Source organism: Accipiter gentilis, chromosome 7 (genome assembly GCF_929443795.1).
Source record: "Accipiter gentilis chromosome 7, bAccGen1.1, whole genome shotgun sequence".
In the NCBI taxonomy this organism is placed as follows: Eukaryota; Metazoa; Chordata; class Aves; order Accipitriformes; family Accipitridae; genus Astur; species Astur gentilis.
The window spans coordinates 41680408-41703127 of record NC_064886.1 but is presented as its reverse complement, the minus strand read 5'-3'; the positions used below and the strand labels follow the sequence as shown (position 1 = coordinate 41703127).

The following is a 22720-nucleotide window of genomic DNA, read 5'->3' as shown; positions in this document are numbered from 1 at the left end:
GCAAAGATTAATCAACGCTGAGTGGCACTCGCGGCCCCCCTGCCCCGGCTCCCACGACGCCCGCCGCTTTGCCCAGGCACCCTCTGCCGCGGGATGTTCTGGAGGTCTCCGGCATCGCCGGTGCCTCGAGCTGCCATCAGTCCTGCTGGGAGCTGGGGGGGGGGGGCTGCCCCTCGGCCCCCCCACCGCCCGCCTGCCCACCTGGGAGCGGGGCTAATTTTAGGCTGGTGTTAATGAAGCTGCTCATTTGGAAGTCTATTTTAAGGGCCCTGACATCAGCAGTTGCTGTTTTGGGAGGTGGAGAGCCCTGGAGTGGCCGGCTGTGATAGCTGGCGGGGGGGCATAGGGTGGGCTGCACCCTGCCACTCAGCAGCACCCGAACCCCCACCCTTAGGGGACACTGTGCCCTATAGAACCTCTGTGCTTTGGGGTGCAACGATGGGGACTCGGGAGTGCCGCGGTGAGGATTTGAAGGTGCGGTGGGGGGGATTTGGGGGTGCAGTGGTGAGGATTTGAAAGTGCAGTGGTGGGGATTTGGGGGTGCAGTGGTGGGCACCCAGGGATGCAATACTGGGGATCTGAGGGTGCAGTGGTGGGGATTTTGGGGGTGCAATGGTGGCGATTAGGGGTGCAGTGGTGGTGCTTTGGGTTTTGGCAGCACCACGTGAGTCAGGGGGCTGCGTCCTTCCCCATCACCTCCATCAGGACACTGAAGTTCCCGTGACCCCCCAAAACACCCTCTCCCTTCCCACGGGGCTCCGCTGAGCCCCTCCACGCCGTTATGTGGGAGCAGTCGGGTCTGCGGGATTGCTGGGGCCATGGGACATATGCTGGCCCCTGCGTCGCCTCATTTTCCATGGGCGAGCTCGCTTTTTTAGATAAGCTGCCGTGCTGTAAGTGTGTGGGGCTCGCGCCCCCCACTCGCTTCCCCCCCCATGGCATGAATTCAGGATGCATTTTGGGGTGGGGTGGTGAACCAGAAGGAAGGTCTTGCTTGTCCTGCTGGTTGTTCCCTGCTCCCATGGGGATTTGGGGATCCTCTCTCCCCGCGTCCCTGTCTAATGTGGGATGCTTTTGTTCGCAGGCATGAGCCATGAGCCGAAGTCGCCGTCCCTAGGAATGCTCTCCACCGCCACCCGCACCACTGCCACCGTCAGCCCCCTCACCCCCTCGCCGCTCAACGGCTCCATCGTCCCCAATGGCAGCCCGGCAGCCAGCAGCACTTTGTCCGTCCAGGCAGCACCTTCCTCCAGCTTCGCCGCCGCTCTCCGCAAGCTCGCCAAGCAAGCCGAGGAGCCCAGAGGTAGGGGACGATGATGGGGACGGGGTCCGGGAGGGGATGCTGAGCATCAGCGCCCTTCCCCACCGCCGCCACCGGCATTTTTTCGCCATTTCCCAAGCTAATATCTTTCCCTGGCGTCATGTCTCAAGAGGGCAGTTCAGAAATTCAATTCAGCCAGAGTAATCCAAATGCTGTATCACTTGCCGTACCCCGGGAGAAAGCCTGGGAGAGTGCAGTGCGGGGGGACCTGTCCCTCCCTGCCCCCCCAGCCCTGCTCCCTCCCACCATACTTCACCAAAATGCCGTTTTTTCCAAAGGCTCCTCAAATCTGTTCTTTCCCCAGCTGAATTGCCTGGCTAAACAGCAAATTTGAGTGCCCCCAGGGAGGTCCCCGTCCCTTGTCACCCTGTGATGGCCTGGCTGCTGCATCCTCCATTGCACCTCCCCGTCTCTGCTCGGGCATGGGGTGCAGCTCGTGATGGGGGGGTGAGCTGCTGTCGCGGTGCCGGAGCACCCTGAGGTCCCTGCTTGCTGCGGGAACCGTGTCCTGCGGGAATTGCCGGGGGTGTTACCTCATGTGCAGGGGGAGGCAGCTTGTCCCTGGACTGTGAAGCGTTTCACCAGGAGACTGCAGGCGTCATCGATTTGCAACAAAATAGTATTTATCCCTGGTGTTTCCATTGGTGGGTGGTCCCCATTGGGTTATTGCCCACCACCTGGGCACTTTGGTCCCTGGGGAGGATGCCCGACCCTTTGCAAGATGTTTTTTTGCAAGGCCCTGTTTGCAAGGTCTTTTTGGAAGATCCCTTTTGGAAGGCCCTGTTTGGAAGGCCCCTTTTGGAAGATTCTTTTTGGAAGATCCCTTTTGGAAGGCCCTGTTTGGAAGGCCCTTTTTGGAAGATCCTTTTGGAAGATCCTTTTTGGAAGGCCCTGTTTGGAAGGCCCTTTTTGGAAGATCCTTTTGGAAGATCCTTTTTGGAATGCCCTTTTTGGAAGATCCTTTTTGGAAGGCCCCTTTTGGAAGATCCTTTTTGGAAGGCCCTGTTTGGAAGGCCCTTTTTGGAAGATCCTTTTTGGAATGCCCTTTTTGGAAGATCCTTTTTGGAAGGCCCTTTTTGAAAGATCCTTTTAGCAAAGACCCCTTTTGCAAGGCTCTTTTCGGAAGACCTTTTTTGCAAGCGCCATCTGCAAGACCCTCCTCACAGCCCCCCGCCAGCTGTGAAATGCCCCAGCACGGCTGTGTCCCGAAGGCTCTGGTGTCGGCTGCTCCCGAGGAAGCATGTGGGGATGCCGGGTCCCCATGACACCAAAAGGACCAAGTCTTGGTGATCCTTCAGCCTCGTTGGGAGCTCCTGGTTCTCCCTGGCTGCCTCCTCCAGAGCCTGTCTGCTTCCTTTGGGGCGTTTGCTTGGGTTTGGGGGAATATTTTACCTTTTATTCCCCCCACACCCCCTGGCTTGTGCTCCCGCCATCCTGCTCAGCCCATCTGAGGGGACATCAGCAGGTTTTGGCATGGATTTCGTGGTGCTGGAGAGAAGCAGCCGCATTCCCTTTGGATTTCCCCTTAATGGCTGCATAGTTTGTTTGCAAAAAAAACCCCGTCCTCACCCATCTGGGTGCCCAAAGTGGCTCATCACTGAGGTTTTGAATAGGTGTGGGTTTGGGTGCCTGTCAGGAATGGGGTTTCTCTCCACGCTGTGGTTTTTAGCCCCAGGCAATGAAGTGCTTTGACCCAAATCCTCACCCCACTCCCCTTCCCACAATGGGAGATGCTCCGCCATGGCAGATGCAGCTGATGGGGCGATGCCAACCGGGTCCACCCAGGATCGCCGGCTTTTTTACCGGCCTTATGGACTGGTAGTTGTGCCACGGCTGCGGCATCTGTAGGGACATCCTGGTCCCCGACAGCATCCCCAGCTGCAGGGGCTCATCCTGACCGACTCCATCCCAGCAAAGCCCCAAGAAGCCACCAAAGCCATTGCCTGGCCGGGGGCTCCTGCCTCCTCTCCTACCCCGGGCTGTCTGCAGGGTGGGTTTTATTCCACCCCCCGACCCCTTCCTTTCATTTTTTCCCCCCTCCTCCTTCAGGGTCTCAGCTGTTAATTACATTTGCCTGTCAGCCCGGGCTGCTAATCTGCTATCGCCGAGCGGAAAGCGGGAGGTCAGAAAACAAAGGTGACACCATCACACTGTGCCTCTTGTCATCTCCAATCCAGATTAGTTTCATTGACTAACTCCTGGCTGAATACCACCAGTTAATTATAACGATCACAAACCCTCCCGTTTAAAGCCACACAGCGAGAATTAAGGTTCTGAAGTAAGACTTTAGCTTCATTAATTGCCGGGCTCATTGTGATGGTATTGATTGTTAACGCTATCGCGTGGTGAGTAATGGCTTCCCAGCTCAGAGGGGATTAGGCTGCTAATTGTTGTTGGCCTTGCGCTGACAAGATAGACTTCAGTGGGTGTCAAATCCGTATCGGCGGCCTCCTTTGTCGCGGGCAGCCTTTCTCTTTCCCCGAGTCTTGCCACTCTTGAAATGAAAGCGATTCGGAGCGACTCGGGAATAATTAATAAGGCAGGGCGGCCGGCAGCGGGCTGCTCCGCTTGGCCTCTCTGCTCCGCCGAGCATCCTTCTGGCTGCCTGGGGATGCTCGTGCTTCCCTGCGGCATTCCTGGCTCCCTCCCGGCGTTAACCTTGGCGCCGGGGTGGGGAGGGTGAGCGTGGTGAGGAGCGCGTGGAGCTTTCGGATGGGGATGGAGATGATGGGCTGCAGCCTCGCAGGGCGAGGAGCTGCTTTTGGGTGCTCAGGGGAGCCAGCTTGTGTGCTTCCAGGGCGAGGAGCCGGCTTGCACGCTTGGGGGAGCCTGGCTTGCACACTCGAAGGGCGAGGAGACACCTTGTACACACAGGGGAGCTGGCTTAGCACGCTTGCAGGGCAAAGAGCTGGCTTGCACGCTCCGGGGAGCCAAATGGCACGCTTGCAGGGCAAGGAGCCGGCGTGCATGCTCAGGGGATCCAGCTTGCACGCTCGGGGGGGACAAGGCCCCTTCTCGGTGCCAGGCGCAGTGCCAGATTGGGGAGCATCCTCACCTCTTGGCTGGCATTCTGCGGCGACCACGGGCCACCCCTCGGTGGCCAGTAGCTGGTCCCTGCCGGCATGTCGGAAACCTTCCTTTGGCCCAGACTTGTGGGAGCAGGGTTTCAGGGGGTAGGAGTGCCCCCCCCCCCCCAAGCTGCCTGGCTGGGTTTTAGGAGCAGGCAATGTGCCGCAGAGCAGATGCTGGGTGCCGCGTGCCCTAGTTAATGTTGAATTTGTATTTCTGCTCCAGCTCTGCTTTTCTACCCACATCGCACTCCCCGCTTTAATTCCATTTTTATTTTTCCCTTGGAAATATCGCCAGCATCCCCAGGGTGGGTATAATTTAAAGTACAGATGTATTATGCAAATAAAGCCAAAGCCTTGCCCAAGGGTTACAGGGAGTGACTCCTTCATCCCAGCGTCTCCGACTGCCCTGGCTTGCGCGCAGCGACTTTTGCAGCCGGATTAAGGAGTCTGCGGGTTCGGCTAGAGAAGGTGCGGCCGCCCGGGGTTGGCATCGCATCGGTGTCACTTGTGCCAAGGCGAGCAGCACGGTCAGGGCTCGCTGCGCCCATGAAAGGCTTTATGGGAGCTGGAGGGGTTGGCAGTCCCTACTAGACAGGAGCAAGAGGGTGCCTGTCCCACCATGTGGGGCAAAGCCTTTTAGCACTGGAGTGAACCTGCCTTGGGACAGGGCTCCCTGGGACCCCCCAGGATGGGAGGATAGGGGTCCAGCCTGGGGGGCTGGAGGGATGCCGACTGCCCTGCGTGCATCCCTGTGCCCCATCCCTGGTCCCTGCAGCGAGGCATCCCACCGGGGATGGCATGGGATGCCTCAGCTCGTTCGGAGGGTGGTATCAGCCTTTTTCCCCCACTTATTTTAATTTTTAATTTAATTTCAGGGTCCTCGATAAGCAGCGAGTCATCCCCGGTCTCCTCGCCGGCCACCAACCACAGCTCCCCCGCCAGCACGCCCAAGCGCGGCCCCATGGGTCCCATCATCGTGCCCCCGGGGGGGCACAGCGTGCCCAGCACGCCGCCCGTCGTCACCATCGCCCCCACGAAGACGGTCAACGGGGTCTGGAGGAGCGAGGGCAGACAGGTATGGACATGTTTGGGGGGGGGGGTACCCGGCCCCCCCGCCCCCCCCAAAGGATGAAGGGTGTGGGATGCCACGCATGGCACTGAACGTGTCAACTTTGGTTCGAGGTGCCAGGGGGGCTGCCCCCCATTTTGTCCCTTCTCCTCCCTGCCATGTCCCTGGGCTGCCGTCATCCCCGGGCTGCCATCGTCCCCGGGGTTGCCATCCGGAGGGGAGCACGAGGAAGAAGGAGGGGGGGGGGGAGCGGCTAATTAAGAAGCATCGTTAGTGGTTCTCCTCTCCTCCGCACGCTACAAGCAGATTCCCGGGGGGATTATGCCACTTGGAAAGACTAATTAAACCACAAAGCAGAGAGGCGATGGGAGGGGATGAGAAACGCCGAGGGCGGCGGGGGGAGAAAAATAAATTGAACCGCGATCCCGGGGCGCTCGGAGGGGAGCATGGGGTGTCTGGGTGCTCCCCACCCCCCCGTGTCTCCCCGCCGTGTCGTCCCCCCCCCGTGTCGCCTCCTCCCCAGTGACCCCCGCAGCACGGGGGTTAACCGAGCGTGGGTTATTGTCTGGCAGAGCTGCGCTCGCAGCGTGACGCCCCGAGACGGGGAGGTAATTAGAGCAGAGCCTGGCACGCACAATAAGCCTTAATGCAGGCAGCGGAGGCGGCAGGGTGAAGGCGGGGGGGACGGGACGCCCTTTGTGCCGGCCACAGTGACCTTGGGACCGTCCCCGATGGCCGAGGACCTGTGACCTGCCCCGGAGGGTCTGGGGACTGGGACTGGATGGCTGGGGGGATGCGGAGGGCTGCCACCGTCCACCTCCTCTAGCCGCTAAACGGAGAAGATGCAATGAAAAACAATGATTTTTAAACCCAACCTTGCCTTGCTGGAGGTCACCCCCCTAACTGCTGGGGACCATGTGGGTCACCCCCCTAACTGCCAGGGACCCTGAGGGTCACCCCAAGGGGTGCCCCCTTGCCAGGGGGTCCCTTCCCCAGCCGGTGTGGGTACCAGGAGGGAGCGACCTTCATCCCGGCGCCGGGAATGGGGAGCTGATGGAAGACGGCTGAGGCCCCACGGCGGGGTGGGGGGGGTGCTGATGCCGGCCTGTCTGCGGGGCCGGGGAGGGGGATGCTGGGCTGACCCCTGGTTTATGGCGGCTATCAAAGGGCTGCTGGATTTCCACTGGCCGTGTCTGTATCCTCCCTGGATGATTAATAGCTCTGGAGAACAAAGCGGCCCGTAAATCTCCAGGCAGGTAACGTGTGTCCTGCTGTCAGCGCTGCCCCAGCTTCGGCACCCCCTTCTCCCACCAGTGTCCCCCCTGGCGTACCTCCCCTTGGACCCTCAAGCCCCTCCAGCCCACCCTTCGATAGCCTGGATGTGGGAGGATGCTCTGGTAGATGCATCCTCCCCTGGGTACCGGTACCAGCCGGGGACCCCCCGGGCATGGTGGGCATCCGCCGAGGGTCTCGGGGTGGGGACACAGCAGGGACACCCCCCCCTCCATTCCCTCACGGGGTCCCTGCCACCCCCCTAACGCCCGGCTCGGCGTTTTCTCCCTCTTTACCTTCCAGCAAGAAGCAGGGTCACGAGGAAGCAGCAGCAGCGGTGGCCGTGAGCGCCTGATTTCGGAGCCCCCCCTCGCCCAGGAGAAAGCGGGGGGCCCCGCCGTCCCGTCCCACCTCCTGGGGACACCCTACTCCTTCGGGCTGCCCCACAGCTCTGTGGTCCAGGACTCCCGCTTCCCGCCTCTCAAGTGAGTCCGGCGACGATGGATGGAGCGGGGTGGGGAGGGGGGGGTCTCGCAGGACGCGGGCGTCCCCTGTGAGGTCTGGTCCCACCGAGCATCCTGGGACGAGGTGACATCTCCTTAGGGGGGACAGGGTGGGATGGTGACCATCTCCCCGCTTCCCCAGCCTGCAGCGGCCGGTCCACCATGTGGTGCCTCCCAGCGCCGTCACCGAGGATTACCTGCGCAGTTTTCGTCCCTACCACACTGCCGAGGACCTCCGCATGTCCTCCCTGCCGCCCCTCGGACTGGATCCGGCCACCGCCGCCGCTTACTACCACCCCAGCTACCTGACGCATCACCCCTTCCCGCACCCCGCCTTCAGGTGGGCATCGCCACGCTCGGATCTGGGGGTCCCTGGGGGATGCCAGTGGCCGGAGGATGAGCCTTGGGGGCTGCGGAGGTTGGAGCCTGATCCGGGGAGGATGGTTGGGCTGCCCTGAGGGTGTTTTGGGGGGGGTGTCTCCAAACCCCTCTCCCAGCAGAAGGCAGCCCCCGTCCAGCCTGGGATCGCTCCCGGGAGGTCAGGGAGGGAAATTGGGGGTTTCTTTCCTCTGCTGAGCGGCACATCCCGCTGAGCATCCCCGTCTCCCCAGGATGGACGAGTCGTACTGCCTGTCGGCACTGCGGTCCCCCTTCTACCCGCTGCCGGCGCCGGGCTCGCTGCCGCCCCTGCACCCCTCGGCCATGCACCTGCATCTTTCGGGGGTACGGTACCCCCCCGAGCTCTCGCACTCCTCCCTCTCCGCCCTGCAGTCCGAGCGCATCTCCAGCCTCGCCGCCGAGAGGTACGGGGGGGACAATGGCCGGGGATGGGGGGGGACAGAGAGGGCACCCCAGCAGGGGATGCTAACAGGCGCCTGGGGGTTGTTTGGGGGGTGGTGGTTTTTTTTTCGGCTTTTCTTTGCAGGCTGCAAATGGACGAGGAGCTGCGGCAGAGGGAGCGAGAGCGCGAGCGCGAGCGGGAGAAGGAGCGGGAGCGAGAAGCCGACCGGGAGCGGGAGAAGGAGCGCGAACGGGAGCGGGAACGCGAGAAGGAGCTGGAGCGCGAGCGGGAGAAGGAGCGGGAACGGGAGCTGGAGAGGCAGCGGGAGCGCGCCCGGGAGAAGGAGCTGAGCATGGTGAAAGCCATGGAGGGGCCCTTCCTCCCTGTGGCCGAGCTACACGGGCTGCGGGGGCACCCGGCCGAGGAGCGGGGCAAGCCGGTGGAGCCGCTGGCGCCCAGCAGACCAGGTAACGTCCACACAGGTGACACTGGGTCCTGGGGAGGGGCCCGCCGCCTTCGGCGCAGCTTGCCACGGTCCCCTTTTCCCCTCCAGATGGCAAAGCCGAGGGGGTCGGTGGCCCCGGGAGGTGGCTGGAGATGGATGGAGCCGGGCTCTCCCGGCTGCCAGCTCGCTTTTTTGCCAGAAGCCCAGCTGCCGCGGCTCTCGGAGAGGCGGCATGGTGCCTGTGCCATCTGACTTCGGTCCGGGGCGGCAACGCGCCCGGTGCCGCGGCACGCCTGGCAGCTGGGCTTGCACCGAGCGGCCAGCCCCCTCGTGCCCTGCGGGCAGGGGAGCGCCGGGCTCTGGCTGGCGGCTGCCCCACAGCTCCGGGTGCCTCCCACCCACGGGGATGCCCTGAGCACCCCAAAATACCCTGATGGCCAACAGTTGGCCGCAGGTAGCACCCCCCCTTTCCATGCCCTGACTCTCCGGCACTCCTTTTCCAATCCAGAGAAGCTCAAGGACTCGGTGCTGCCGACGCCAAAGCCCATCCAGCACCCGCTGCACCAGCCGCCAGCCTCCCACCACCCCGTACCCAGCCTCATCCCCAACCACAACGTGTTCCCGCTGCCGGGGAGCAGCGCGGCCACGGCGCTGCTCATCCACCGCACCAACGAGGAGGAGAAGTGGCTGGCCCGGCAGCGCCGGCTGCGCCAGGAGAAGGAAGATCGGCAATCCCAAGTCTCGGAATTTCGGCAACAAGTGCTGGAGCAGCACCTTGACATGGGGCGCACCCCGAGCCAGCCTGAGCCGGACCATCGGCCGGAGCATCCCAGGTGCCAGCCCTGCTCCCTAAAACCTAGTTGAATTTTCTCACGTCGCGGCCATCCCTGCTGTAATCTCTATAGGATTTTTTCTCCCCCCACCATCACCCCATGGCTGTGCTCGCCGCGTTAGCTGGATCTGTGTCCCCCCCCGGCCATTAGGTAGCCGTCATCCCATAGCCTTGCCCCTCGCTCCGTGCACATCCCGCCGTGCTCTGCTGGCGCCAGCAGGTCCCCGTCACGCGGTGCCAGCCAGGCCGGCTGCGCTGGCAGCGCCAGGCTTTGCCGGTGCCCGACATCTGCGCGGCGGCAGGCGACGAGCCCGGGAGGTGGCCGGGGGCCAGCGGCGAGCGGCCAGGTGCTGCCCAGGCACCCGGCACTGCTAATTGCGGCTCCCCACTGTGCAAGCGGACCCAGGCGAATGGATGTCCTGTTTTGGGGAAGGGGGGGCACCTGTCCTGAACCTGGGTGATTTTTTTTGGGGGGGGGGGCAGAGGAGCGTGCCTGCATGCCCTGATTGACAGGGGCTTGCTCACCCCCATCTCTGAGTGCTTAAGCAGCGCGGGCTCATCCAGCCGGCTCTGCCGCCAGCTCCCTTTGTTATTTTTGGGTATCCAGGGGATTAGCGCGGCTCATCGAGGATAATAAGGAGCGGATCGCGGGGCGGCACAAAGGCGAGTGCCCGCCGCAGCCTCTTTTTTCCCATCCCCTCCTCCCACCCCAAACCGGAGAGGAGACAGCAAGGTCACCCTGAACCACCTGCAACCGGGGGATACTCCATCCTCAACCTCATCCCCATCCCGGGGCTGCCCGCATCCAGCGTGGAGGGAAAGGGACCGATCCCCGGCAGGGCAGGCGATGCTTTGCCACCGGTGGTGACACAGTGCTGGGGCGGCGGATGGCGTCACTGAGCCGAACTCATTGCTCCGTGCACGGAGGTCCGGGGCGCTGGAGCGGAAAAGCGTTAAATGCACAGCTTGGGTGCATGAAATATTTATCCCGTTAACGGGCTGGCTCCAGCCCCGGCTGTCAGAGGAGGGTTGCACCGGGGTGCTTGCCCTTGCTGCGGGGAGAGCAGGGATGTGCCAGGACCGATGGGCTCTGCTGTCCCCATGGTGGGCAGCAATGGGGGGCACGGGGTTGAGCCTGGGGTCCCCTGCTCGGCACCCCAGGGATGCAGCCACATCCCTGCTCAACCGGCCCGGGAGCAGCCTTAACTCTGCCTCTCCATCCCTCGGGGTGGTGGCACAGGAGGGGACGAGCGTGGCAGCCCCATGTGCAGAAAACCCTCCATATGGCCCTAACCGGCATGTTTCTCCCCCAAAAGCAGCCCGGTACCGGGGTGCAGCTGGCTTTCCGGCAGCGGTGCCAGCTCCTCACCTCTCTGGTCCTCTCCTCTCCCCACAGGTCGGGATCGAGCCGTCACGAGCCGAGTGGCCGGGAGCCAGGGCAGCACTTCGGCGGACCCCCGCCGCTCATCTCCCCCAAGCCCCAGCACCACCCCGTCACCACGTCCCTCTGGAACCCCGTCTCGCTGATGGAGAGCCCCCCCGACCCCCCCCGGCGCCTCCCCGAGCCCCATGCCCTCCACGGCCACCCGGCCCCCTTCGAGCCCAGCCGTCAGGGCATCCCGCTGGTGAAGGTGGAGAGGGTCTTCTGCCCTGAGAAGCTGGAGGAGGGGGCGAGGAAGAGGGATGCTCTGGAGAAATATCCCCCAGCACGGGAGCCCGGCGCCCCGGACCATGGGAGCTTCACCCACGCTCCCTTCCTAGCTGAGCTGGAAAAGTCCACGCAGAGCATCCTAAGCCAGCAAAGACCCCCAGCCTCTCCCTTTGTCGAGGCCACCAAGCCCAGCTCGCCCTACCGGCCCCCCCCTCCCCGCGCCCAGGACCCCATGTACATCTACGACGAGTTCGTGCAGCAGCATCGCAGACTGGTCAGCAAACTCGACCTGGAGGAGCGCCGGCGGAGGGAAGCCCGCGAAAAAGGTGAGACGCTGGGTTTGCACCGCACCGAGGAACGCCCCCCCCCAACCGCTGCACCGGCACCGGGATTTGGTGGTGGCGGGGGCGGCTGGTGGGTCTCCTGGGGATGCCAGCAGCCTGCGATGCAAATGCTCCCACAAGCCAAGCGGCTCGGTAAATCCTCCGCTCTAGACATGCCCAATTAATAAATGATGAGCTGAGGCTAATAAGCGGGCTTTAAATATTAATGGGACTGTGCGAGTGGGGATAAGAACAGCGGTGAGGGGGAGACGGAGTGCTTGGCGGGGGGAGGACACAGGTGGTGCCATCCCCCCTCCAGCAGGGATGGGGGGGCCTCGGCCACAGCCTCCCCCCCCCGGCTGTGCCCCATTAACCCGCCTGTTGAGCCCCTGCCACCCATCCCAAAGTGATGCTGAGCCACACAGGGGTGGGTGATGCCCTCCAGGGTCCCACAGCTGGCAGAGGTGGGGACAGGGCTCTTTTGGGTTACACCCTTCGCCCCCCTGGGACCCACGTTGGACCCCCACCAGCATCCCACCTTGCTGCACCAGCACCCTGCTGCATCCCCGTCCCGAGGAGGGTCCCAGCAGGTTTCCCAGCAGTTCCCTGGGGTCCCCGCCATCTCCCCGGTCTCACGCCAGCCTCTCCCCATCCCCAGGTTACTATTACGACCTGGACGACTCCTGCGACGACAGCGACGAGGAGGAGGTGCGGGCCCATCTCCGCTGCGTGGCCGAGCAGCCCCCGCTGAAGCTGGACACGTCCTCTGAGGTACAGCCGGCACTCGCTGTCCCCTGTCTGTCCCCCTCCGTCCCCCAGGGGAGCAGCCCCTCCTCGGCCACCATCTCCCAGTGCTGCGGTGCAGCCGCCATTCCCAGTCGGCTGCAGAGGCACCAGGGGGTCAGGGATGGGGATGGAGATGAGGATGAGGATGGGGACCGGTCTGGGGGTGACCCTGCTCTGCTCTCCCCCTCGGTGCCCCAGAAGCTGGAGTTCCTGCAGCTCTTCGGCCTCACCACACAGCAACAGAAGGAGGAATTGCTGAGCCAGAAGCGGCGCAAACGCCGGCGGATGCTGCGGGAGAGGAGCCCCTCGCCGCCGACGGTGCAGAACAAGCGCCGCACGCCCTCCCCGCGCCTCCCGCTCTCCACCCGCTACAGCCCTGACGAGATGAACAACAGCCCCAACTTCGAGGAGAAGAAGCGCTTCCTCACCATCTTCAACCTCACGCACATCAGCGCCGAGAAGAGGAAAGGTAAAACAGCCATGCCCCGTGCACGCTCGGGGCCGGCTCTGGCTCAGGGGGTCCCCGCTCCCTAGTTTGAGGGGGTGCCGTGGGGCTGGGGGGGATGGTCCCGCCTGGGGCCGTGAGCTTGCTCTGCTGAGCAGAGGCTACACTAAACCTCAGCTTCCCATGCCGCAGACAAGGAGAAGCTGGTAGAGATGCTCCAGGCCATGAAGCAGAAGACCACGCCTGCCGCCGTGGTGGTGAAGAGCTCCCCACGGGACAGCCCCAGTGGCCCTGCCATCGGTAAGCATCCCTGGTCCTTCCCTGGCTCTCGGCTCGGGAGCATCCCCTGCCTGGCACGATGCGGGGGTCACGGTTTTGCCTTGTGGGGGAACACAGACCCCGGCCGGCAGCCAACTCTGCTCTTCCTCTGCCCAAAGAGCCACTGGTGCCGCCGCTCCCGCTGGATCCGGATAAACCTGTGGGCATCGCTGTCTCCGTGCCGGAGGTGCAGAAGACGGTGGAGCCTGGCAGGTTAGACCAGCTGAGAACCCAGGAGCTACCGAGGGCTAAGGAATCGGCCACCACGCCGGCAGAGAAGCCCCGGCTGAGCGATGGGCATCCCGGAAAGAAGGCACTCAGCATCCTCAGCTACGTCAGGGGTCCCCTTCCCAAGGACATCCCGGTGCCACTGTCCCACAGCATGAACGGCAAGAGCAAGCCTTGGGAGCCCTTCATCGCCGAGGAGTTCGCCCATCAGTTCCACGAGTCGGTGCTGCAGTCCACCCAGAAGGCATTGCAGAAGCACAAAGGTAAGGGCAGGGATGTGGGGTAACATGGGGTTACCACGGGGGTTACATCCCTGTGGGGTGGGAGACCCCTTCATCCCCCCGCTGGGGTTCGGCACCACCAAGGGCGTGAAATCCACTGACAACCTCGTTGCTGGAACATCCCAGAAGCTCATCGATGAAGATAAATATAAGGTGCTGGGATAATATGGCTCCATTCCCCTCAAACTCGTTAAGCAAGGAAAATGAAGTTACTCCAGTGCACGGGGGCGATGAAAACCCCCAGAAGATGCTGCAGCCCCCAAAAAGGGCCTGGGGAGGAGGAAACAAATACCTTGAGGGGAGCATCTTTCTCGATGCAGCCTCAGGCAGGGCAGCAGTGGGGTGGGTGATGTGGGGAGCGGGTGGGGAATATGGGGGGTGGGGCGGGCAGGGGGCTGATGTTCGGTTCCCGCAGGGGGGACGGCGGCATTGACGGCGGAGCAGAACCACAAGCTCGACACCTCCATCCACTACAACATCCCCGAGCTGCAGGCGTCCAGCCGCCTGGCTGCCCCACCGCACAACGGCACGGCCGAGGGGCCACTGCCCCACCGGGCGCTGCCCCCACTGCCCCATGACTCGGCCTCCGAGGAAGAGGAGGAGGAGGAGGAGGAAGAGGAGGAAGAGTACCCCAGGCCCAAGTGGCAAGGGATCGAGGCAATTTTTGAAGCTTACCAGGAACATATAGAAGGTAGAGGATGGGGGGGGCGGGGCAGGGAGGGTAAACCCTCACTTTGTGCCTCAGTTTCCCCAAGTGAAACCACCCCACACCTCAACCAGGCGTCTCTGGCTCCCACTGGGGTGGGATGGGGAGGTGCTTGAGGCTCTCCGGCTCTGCAGGAGCAGCATGAAAGCAACAGGCGCTGGTGAAAATTGATGTATACGTGAAAAATTCATGTATTCACAGCTGCCCAGCGTCCTCCCCAGCGGGACCTGGTGGTTCCCCGCGGGCAGTGCAGGGGCCGGGGATGCTCTGGGATGCTGGAGGCAATCGCCGCTGGCTGGACAGAGCCTCGCACGGGGCTGACATCCTCGGCGATGGCACCGTGGTGTTCGGGCATGGTCCTGTGCCATGCACAGAGCCGACGCTCACCCTCTCTCCTTCGGGATTTGCAGAACAAAACCTGGAGCGCCAAGTGCTGCAGACCCAGTGCCGGCGGCTGGAAGCCCAGCACTACAGCCTGAGCCTGACGGCAGAGCAGCTTTCGCACAGCATGGCGGTGAGTGGGGCCGAGGCACCCAAGTCCTCCCGGAGCACACCCATCCACCTAGTGGTGCCCCATCCCCTGCAGTACCCCATTCCCTGCAATTCCCCATCCCCTGCAACACCCCATTCCCATCAGTGCCCCCCACCCAGGCACCCCACATCCCACCCCATGGAGCATCCAGGCGAGCTCAGCATCCCACGAGGGATCCCATCCCCGCAGCCCTGGCCCAGAGGCTGCCTGTCGCCTGCCCTGACTGTGTCTTCTCACCTTCACTGCTTGCAGGAATTAAGGACCCAGAAGCAGAAGATGGTCTCGGAGCGCGAGCGCCTGCAAGCTGAGCTGGATCACCTGCGGAAGTGCCTTGCCTTGCCTGCAATGCAGTGGTCTAGGGGTTATTTCAAGGGGTATCCCAGGTGACGCTCCTTGGGCTAGGCCGAACATATAGTCTAGAAATAATAATCTATTTTATTACCTTGAATATTTAATATTTTTCACTGGGAGGTTTGAAGCTAAAAAAATAAAATTTAAAAAAAAAAAAAAACAAAAAAGAAAACGAAACAAACAAACAAAAAAAAAATCACGGAGAATGTGCCATGCATGAAGCAAAGGAGCACGGGAGCTGGGAGCCCACCCAACGGCAAGCAGACCCCATCCCGTCCCCTCCCGCGCCGCTGGCCCTCTGCAAGCAACCGCCAGCCCGGCTCGGGCTCTCCTCCCTGGGGACAGGGTGCTGCGGCCCCCCCCCCCCCCCCTCCACCCACCCACACTTTATAGCGCTCATTTTTTGTTTTTTTTTTGGTTTTGTTTTTTTTTAATTAAATTACAATTAAAGACTCCACCGACAACACTAAAGCCGGAGGAGCCCTGTGGGGCCAGGTGCGGGACGGCCGGCCAGCAGCCGCCGATCCCCCACGCCCCGGCACGGCACCGGGAGCCTCCCCCCCACCCCGGGGCTTTCCACTGGAAATGCACTTCGCTATAAAACAATAAAGTCAATAAACTGGTTGAAGGTACCTTTTTGTTCCTGTTTGGCGGGGAAGGGACATGAAACATGCGCCGGCAGTGGGCCCCGGCGGGTTTACCTTGTCAGAGCTAGTCACCCTGGGTTTGCGATTTAAAAGTCAAAAAAAGGTGCTTCAGCCTTGTACTGTGTATATATATATTAAAAAAAAAAAAGTTTTGTATGTTTTTATTACTTTAATTATTGTTATAAAAAGCTTGCCTTTTTTTTTAATATGTTTCTGCTTTTTTTTTTCTTTTTTTTTCCTCCCCCCCCCCTCCCCTTTTTATTTTCTTTCTTTTTTGGCAAAAGGATTAACTCGCTTTTAGTGTTTGTACTGCTGCTGGTCAGGACAGAAAAGATACTGAGGTGTTTTAAAAGAATTTAAAACCCGGAAAAAAATAAATCCCCTTTTCCAGCGGGGCAGGTGCTGTCCCACCGCCAATCCCTCGGGAACCCAGAGCTGAGCCCTTCCACTGCCCTCAACCTCCTGTGGTTTGGGTGGTTTTTTTACCCTTTTTCTTTGGTTTCTGGGTCTTTTTCTGGTCCCTCTGGGCAGTTGTTGTGGGTGTCATGGTGCTGGGTGGTTTCTCAGCCTCGCGCGGGCTCCATCTGCCAAATTAAAAATACAGAGCAGTTGCGCCGAGAGGGCTGGAGGGTTTGGGGGACGGGTGGCATTGGGGTGTCCTTATTCCCCCCCAAAATACCAAGACAATCAGAGCGGCGCTAAGGCAGTTTGGACAGGGGGAGCCGGGGTTTGCCTGCGGGGTCCGCGGCTTGGCATGGGGTTGGTGGCACCACGGGAACAAGCCAGGTCGAGTTCTCCCTGCCCGTACCTTGTGCCCGCCGGCGGGCAGGAGCTGCCTGCGGCTCGCTGCCAGCAGCACCGGGCCGGGGCGGAAGGTTCAGGCTTGGCACCACACGGTGCCGTTTTTAGCCACTTTCTAATCATCACGTGCCCCAACTCCCCGGGGAGGGTTTTTTTTTTTTTTTTTGAATTTTTAAATTATTTATTAATTTTTTAAATTCACCACGAGACAAGCTCATGTCTACGGGAAAAGGTGACCTCTGCTTTCTGCTTTAAATTCCCTTGTTGCACTCGCAAAGAAAGCATTAACCCCCCCCCTCCCCCCCCCCCCCACTCCCTGGTCTCCCATTGGCTTCACCAAAAAAAAGCTGTGCAAGATTAAAAAGCAAAATGCCCTTGTGACAGAAATTAGTTTAATCTTTTTTAAATCCCCAATTGCATCGCCAGCCTCTGGCCTAGCCGCTGCCAACTCCAGGCTTCACAATGAATTTTAACACGGCAAAATACGCTTGCTGCTCGACTCGCTTTTTCCCTTCCCGTGTGCTGGGGCGGGGTGGGGGGGGAGAAGAAACCAGGGATGGAAAATCATCAGCAATTTATCCCTTGCCGCCACCGTGCCGCGATGAGGCTGTGGGCAGGAGCCTGACTGGGATGTAGCCTTGCTTCGTAGCAGCTCCTATACTGAGACTTTCCCCCCTCACCAGCCCACAATCACGTTTTTTGGACCAATTTCGCAGAATTATTCCCCCTGGGGCCATGGCAAGCGGTCATGTCTGTTTGTACGTACCCCATGCAAAATCGCTTGAGCAGCTGCGCCAGAGCCTGGGAGGGCTGCGAGGAGGGAAAGGCAAGGCAGAGCCCGCTGGGGGCAGTTCAGATGCTGTGAAAGAAAACAAAACAAAAAACCCCCCAAAAGGAGATAAAAAAAAAAAACAAACCAACAAACCTAAACATGTTCTAAGTGTACTTGTTTGAATTAATTGTAATGTAATATATTATTTGTTGAATGTAGTAATTAGGTATTTATGAATATATGGCTGTAATTTCTGAAAACATCCAAAAAAAAAATAAACTCTTCCACAATGACGGCAAAGGATTCTTTCTCCCCCACCGGCGATGGGAAAGCAGCCCTGCTCCGAGCATCCCCCAGCCTTGCCGAGGGCAGCTCCTGCCATCGTCACCTTGTCAGAGCCCTTTGCTCGCAGCCGACCGCAGCTGCCTGCGGGCAGCGCTGGGGGAAGCGGCCGAGGCAGGCAGGGCACAGATGGCAGGCAGGAGCAGCGCAGAGGCTGGCCCAGATGCTCGGGGAAGGGCACCGCTCGCGGCTTGCCACCGTTGGGTTCAAGCCGGCATTTCCCCCTCGCCCGTAATAATTACATCTGCCATCAACGCAGCCCCACGCCAGCGAGGATCCTGCCCTTGCCTGTCGGTCTGCTGCAGGGAAACAGGGCCGGAGCCAAAGGAGGAAAGCTGTGGGTTTTTCCAAGCATTGTTTAACCCATGTATGCTTGACGCACAGCGTGCGACGGAACACAGGGACTAATTTGATGCCGTTCATTCAGCTGCAATTATTATTTTTTTTATTATTATTTTTTTATACACACATTTTCAGATTAAAAAAATAAATCAAGACATATGACATTACAAGACAGCCCGACTTTGGAGAGGGAAAACCATTTTCTTTTGTCCTTCTCCAAAGAGCAGATGGATCTGCTTCCCAGCTGATCTCCCCAGCAGAGCAGCAGACACCTCTCGTTGCCGGCACATCTTCCCCCTTTTCAAGGCGTTGAGAAAATTCATGGCGAAGCACCGCCTAGAAATTTATTGCTTTCAAGCCAGTGTGTGGCCTGTGCTGCCCTCAGAAGTTCCCTCTATGAAGTACACCCACACTCTCCAGGGCGGAGAGATCCGCCTGACATCATTAGACAGCAGCCTAGCGCTGGCAAGCCACCACCTGCACCAAGCAGATCTCTGAAGCCAAGCGAGAGGCCCACCTCTGCACAGAGGGAACGCGTAGGAGCTACCATGCGGGGATGCTCCTGTGCCGCCTGCAGCTCCGGAGCAATTCCCATCCGGCTGTGAGGCTGCCTGCTCTCTCTCCCTTGCCTGCGTGGAAGGGGAACCCCTGCCTGCGTGCAGCTGCTGCCAAGGAGGGGTTGAACGCAGCTGAGGGGAGACGGGGCTTGTGTGGTTTTGGGAGAACTGTGCAGGGAGGTGGAGGCTGGCCAGATGAAGGTCCAAGGGTGAGGAGCGGAGCCTGCTCTCTCTTCCAGTGCCCTCTCCTGGGAGGTTTGAAGGTTGGCCTGGCTAGTACCTCAGAAATCCTGAGAGTGGGCACTCTCCCCAGGCTGAAGGTTAGTCCGGAGCTTGTACATGTGATCTAAGGCTTGAGTAAGGAAAGTCCCGGTCGTGTTGATCTCCATCAAGGTTAAGTTATCCAGCTAAAAGACAAAACAACAGAATCTGGGGAAACAGCTCTGTCACAGCGGAGGATGAGGAACTCAGAAAGCAGCTCTGCAGCCCACGCTTTCCTTCAGTGACACCCCAAGGGACCAGCCCAGCTGCCACCCCCGGTCAAGAGAAGCACAGGAGCAACGAGAGCACTATTTCCATAAAGCACGGGGAGCTGCAACCAGCCCATAAAGCGAGGTTTCAGCATATGGCTTTAGTTCCCAACTGACGTACCCACAACCCAGGAAAAACATGCCCCAACCAGCATTTTCACGAGCAGCTCTCATCAGTCACAAGCCCACACAATCGCACGGCATCTGGAATCCTCCCAGCACAGAGCTGGCAAACCTCTCCCTGCGTGTCCCCGCCGCACCTTGGCGTGAGCCTCCTGCTGCCTGACAAAGCTGTCCGCAGACAGCCGCAGCTTGGCTATCCGGGTGTCCCAGGTATCCTTCACCAGCGTTCGAATCTCATCAGCTTTGGGGATGTTGTCTGAGGCGCTAGAGGAGGAGAGAGAGGATCAGAACAGGCTGCGAGGGACTCGTACGTTATGTCACCGGCGTAAGTAATGTTGGCAGTTCTTCAGCCCTCTGAGGCATAAGCAGAGCAGTTTGCTATAGAGGAAAAAACCTGCAACTCAACATTAAAATCCAGCCTGGTACTTCTGCTGCTGGGATTTCTGGGATAGTTTATTTACCCAGGAATGCTCAGCTCTGATGCAGCATCTGGTTCTCACTAGAATCCTTCTGCTCTTTAATTGCCCAGCTGGTACAAGGTACACAGAGGGCCAATAACCCGGCCAAAGTCACAGGCAGCCAGGGAATTGAAAGGACTCGGCTGCGATTAGAGCCCCAGCTCTGTGCTCTTGTGGCTCTATCAGGGAGTATTAAGTTGAAAGGACTGTACGATTTGTGCCACATCCTCCCATTAAGCCAATTCAGCGCTGCCATAAGGACCTCAAGAGATCAGATCAATTCACATGGACAGAGCTGTCAGGGTTATTCTAGCGTGAGGGAAGGAGCCGCACGCCAAGAGCGTCATCTCCAGAGGAAAAGCCAGTGCTTAAATGACCACCCCACCGTAATCGAGGGCTTAAAGTCAGAAGAGCCTGTGCTGAGAAAAATACCAGCCAGCACATTTTACAAATGAAATGCCTCAGCAGGCAGGAGTTCAGACTCAGAATATCCCTGGTCTCCTGCTTCTCAGGCTGAGGAAAGAGGAGCTTTCCTCCTGAAGGAGAGCCAAGGAAGAAGCCTGGAGGGTTTAGGCTGCTGAACAGATTGCAGCCATGGAACGTGTTGCCGATCCTCAAGGCCTCTACGCTTAGCTGCCGCTCAATAAAGCGGCACAGCCCCAATTATCAGGCCACAGAACAAGCAATCCCCAAGTTACTGAAATGGGAAGTTACCATGAGAAAACTGCTGCAACGAGATCTTGGCACGCTGTGAAATAAACCTCCATTAACTCTCACTTTCCCACCACCCTCTGGGGTTGCTGCCAACGAAAGCTTGAAAAATTGTCTATGCAAGCATGTACTCGGGCGGAAACTGTTACAATACATTTCCTACTTACTAGTTTAACAGCAGCTTTGTGAGTTCCATATAATAGGGACTGGGCATCGGAGTGAAGGTGTCCTCTTTACGTTCCTGGTCCCGGATTTCCTCCAGTTTTTCTAAAATACAACCAGGAATGGTCAGTCATTGCCTGACCTTCAATGTTCCAGGCACATTTTTACCCCCAGGAAAACCCACGTGCTATTTCTGTAGGACCAACTCTATGTCCAAGCGCGAATCAACATGCGGGCAGAAAAAGGCTTCTGTAACGAAGCACACATGGATGCTGACAGGGACATCGAAGCCATGCTTAGTGCACCATGCCAGGAGGCTGGAACTACACCAGCTTCATCCCCCAAACTGATCGCCTGTCCTGATCCCAGAAAGCACTTGTGCTAATTAGCATTTGTGCCCTTGAATGAATAAAGCAGAAACGCTTGGTGCAGGCCTCCCTCTTACTGCAGCTCCATTAGCGTTTACTTCTTCTCTTTCTCAGTCTCCCTTGAGATGACAAAAGGGAGGGTGCCACGATTCTCACTTTTTAGAGAGTGAGACGACCTCCCATTTCCGATGCCCTCGAGGAAAATGATTTCATGGAGTGAATGAACCATGAACCGCTGATTAATATACGTACACGCTCTCCAAGGTCTCCCTCCTCACAGAGTGTCATCTGAGGTCCTGAAAGCTCTTTCTGAACAAGGCTTGCGAGAGATGCAAGTGCTGCTCAGAAAGACCAGCGATCACTGCTGATGGTGTCAGAGCTGGGGATTCCATCTAACCCTTCCTCCTCACCAGAAGAACAGAAGTTCAATACCTGGCTTAACCGGGAAGATTACATCTCCCATAAATATAAAGAATTCCAGTGGCGGAACATTTGATCCTTCTCCCGAGTTACTCTGCGTTTGTTGAATTAAGCTTCCCATTAATGGTGAAAACTAAGAATTTTTTTAATTTCATGCTTCCGCTGCACCCACTGAAGCCCAGGGCCAAAGCTGCCATCCTTACCAACGTCCATCCATTCTGGAGGAATCAGCCGACACTTCTGCCTCTGCTTCAGATTGATGGCCAACCAGACAGGCACGTCCACTGGCAGGCCAGGATTGAAAGGACCCAGATCTCCCTGGAAGACGAATTGAAGGCAAGAGTAAGGCAGCAGTGAGGGCTTGGACACCGCAGAACTCGTCTGCTAATTTGGCCTCAGCCATCTCTAGAGACCATGAGGTTTTTTCCAGGGGATTTTGAAAAGCCTGAGTCAAATAGCATCTGAATTTCCTCCTCTCGCTGCTCATAATTCTTACTCTCAGACTTTTCCTCCTCTCCCTTGAGAAGTAATAACTAACGTTTCCAGTGCATTTTCTATTTCAAAGCATTTCACAGAAGTTATAGCCAGAAATTACATCTCTCCTGGAAACGCAGCCCCCCCCCCCGCCCCCCGGGCTCAAGCCAAGGTGCTTTCAGAGGCAGGCAGCAGCGGAGCACAGCTCGCACCACCACCGCGGCAGATCCTGACACCCGCTGCCAGACCTGGGGGCTTGGCACCCAGGGCAGCCCGTCACCCCCGCCCCAGCCCTCAGCCAAGGCTCAAGTGCTGGGGGCTGCACTGCTCACTGCAAAAGCACCAGAGATGAAGGGGGGACACAGACACACAGGACAGCACTGCCCCCTCCCAAACCTCCTGAGGCGGGGGGGGGGGGGGGGGCTGCCCTGCCTCCTCTCCCAACCCACTCCCCCCTTCTCCTCCCCGCTTGTCCCCCCAATCCCTTCATCTCACCATCCCCATGCCACCCCAGGCTCCTTCCCCATGCCCCCCCATCCCCTCTCCCTGTCCCCAAACGCCCCAGCCCCCCCCCCCAGTCCCCTCAACCCCCTCCTCAGTCCCCTCAACCCCTGTCCCCCAACCTCCCCAGCTCCTGCCCCTCCATCCCAATCCCCCCCTGCCCCCAAGGCCTATCCATAAGCCCCCCCTCGGCCCTGACCCCCCCTCCCCCCTCCCCGGCCCCCCCAGACCTGTCCCCTCCCCCCGGCCCCGCCCACCCCGATGAGGTGAATCCGGTCGAGGCTGAAGTTGGGCACGATCGTCACCAGCTCCTTCTCGGCCAAGAACTCCGCCTCGGCCGGCTCCATGGCGGCGGCGGTGACGGGGAGGGGGGGGGGGCCGGACCGGCACCGGGACCGAACCGGAAGCGGAACCGGGATCGGGCCCACCGCGCGCCCACCCTGCTTATTGGCTGCGCGGCGCCGAGGCCCCGCCCACAGCGCCCCGCTTCCCGCCGCCGGGCGCGTTTTCGCGGTCTCCGCCTGCGGGCGGGGTCTGGCGCAGCTCGGAGTACGCTGATTGGTTTCTCGCGGGCGGCGCTGGCCGGCCATTGGTTAT

At 59.7% G+C, this 22720-nt stretch overlaps 2 protein-coding genes across 4 annotated transcripts in view; one reads left to right on the top strand and one right to left on the bottom strand.

Annotated features, from left to right (window-relative positions):
- GSE1 (Gse1 coiled-coil protein) overlaps positions 1-15547 on the top strand; it is a 100863-nt gene extending 85316 nt beyond the window's left edge. For 2 of the 3 annotated variants that reach the window (XM_049804327.1, XM_049804328.1), the window contains exons 2-16: positions 1085-1303; positions 5268-5467; positions 7037-7218; positions 7379-7576; positions 7848-8039; positions 8162-8484; positions 8971-9295; positions 10691-11271; positions 11927-12039; positions 12253-12523; positions 12677-12799; positions 12937-13308; positions 13742-14017; positions 14443-14546; positions 14817-15547. In XM_049804327.1, coding sequence (XP_049660284.1) covers positions 1085-1303; positions 5268-5467; positions 7037-7218; positions 7379-7576; positions 7848-8039; positions 8162-8484; positions 8971-9295; positions 10691-11271; positions 11927-12039; positions 12253-12523; positions 12677-12799; positions 12937-13308; positions 13742-14017; positions 14443-14546; positions 14817-14951 — 3614 coding nt within the window. In that variant the 3' untranslated portion in view covers positions 14952-15547. The remainder of the gene's footprint in view (positions 1-1084; positions 1304-5267; positions 5468-7036; positions 7219-7378; positions 7577-7847; positions 8040-8161; positions 8485-8970; positions 9296-10690; positions 11272-11926; positions 12040-12252; positions 12524-12676; positions 12800-12936; positions 13309-13741; positions 14018-14442; positions 14547-14816) is intronic. The other variant, XM_049804326.1, reaches the window with a different exon arrangement.
- A 2299-nt stretch (positions 15548-17846) lies between these two features.
- GINS2 (GINS complex subunit 2) lies at positions 17847-22569 on the bottom strand. Its single transcript, XM_049806598.1, has 5 exons — positions 22381-22569; positions 21352-21466; positions 20366-20465; positions 19167-19293; positions 17847-18783 (listed from the first exon to the last, which is right to left on the bottom strand). Exons 1-5 carry the CDS (start codon positions 22468-22470, stop codon positions 18658-18660), a joined length of 558 nt encoding a protein of 185 aa, XP_049662555.1. The 5' UTR covers positions 22471-22569; the 3' UTR covers positions 17847-18657.
- Between the last annotated feature and the right edge of the window lie 151 nt (positions 22570-22720).

Coding starts and splice junctions, on each gene's coding strand:
- GINS2 (XM_049806598.1), bottom strand. CDS start 22,470: ATGGAGCCGGCCGAGGCGGAGTTCTTGGCCGAGAAGGAGCTGGTGACG. Junction 21,467..22,380: donor ACCGGATTCACCTCATCGGG/GTGGGCGGGGCC, acceptor TTCGTCTTCCAG/GGAGATCTGGGTCCTTTCAA. Junction 20,466..21,351: donor TCCAGAATGGATGGACGTTG/GTAAGGATGGCA, acceptor GTTGTATTTTAG/AAAAACTGGAGGAAATCCGG.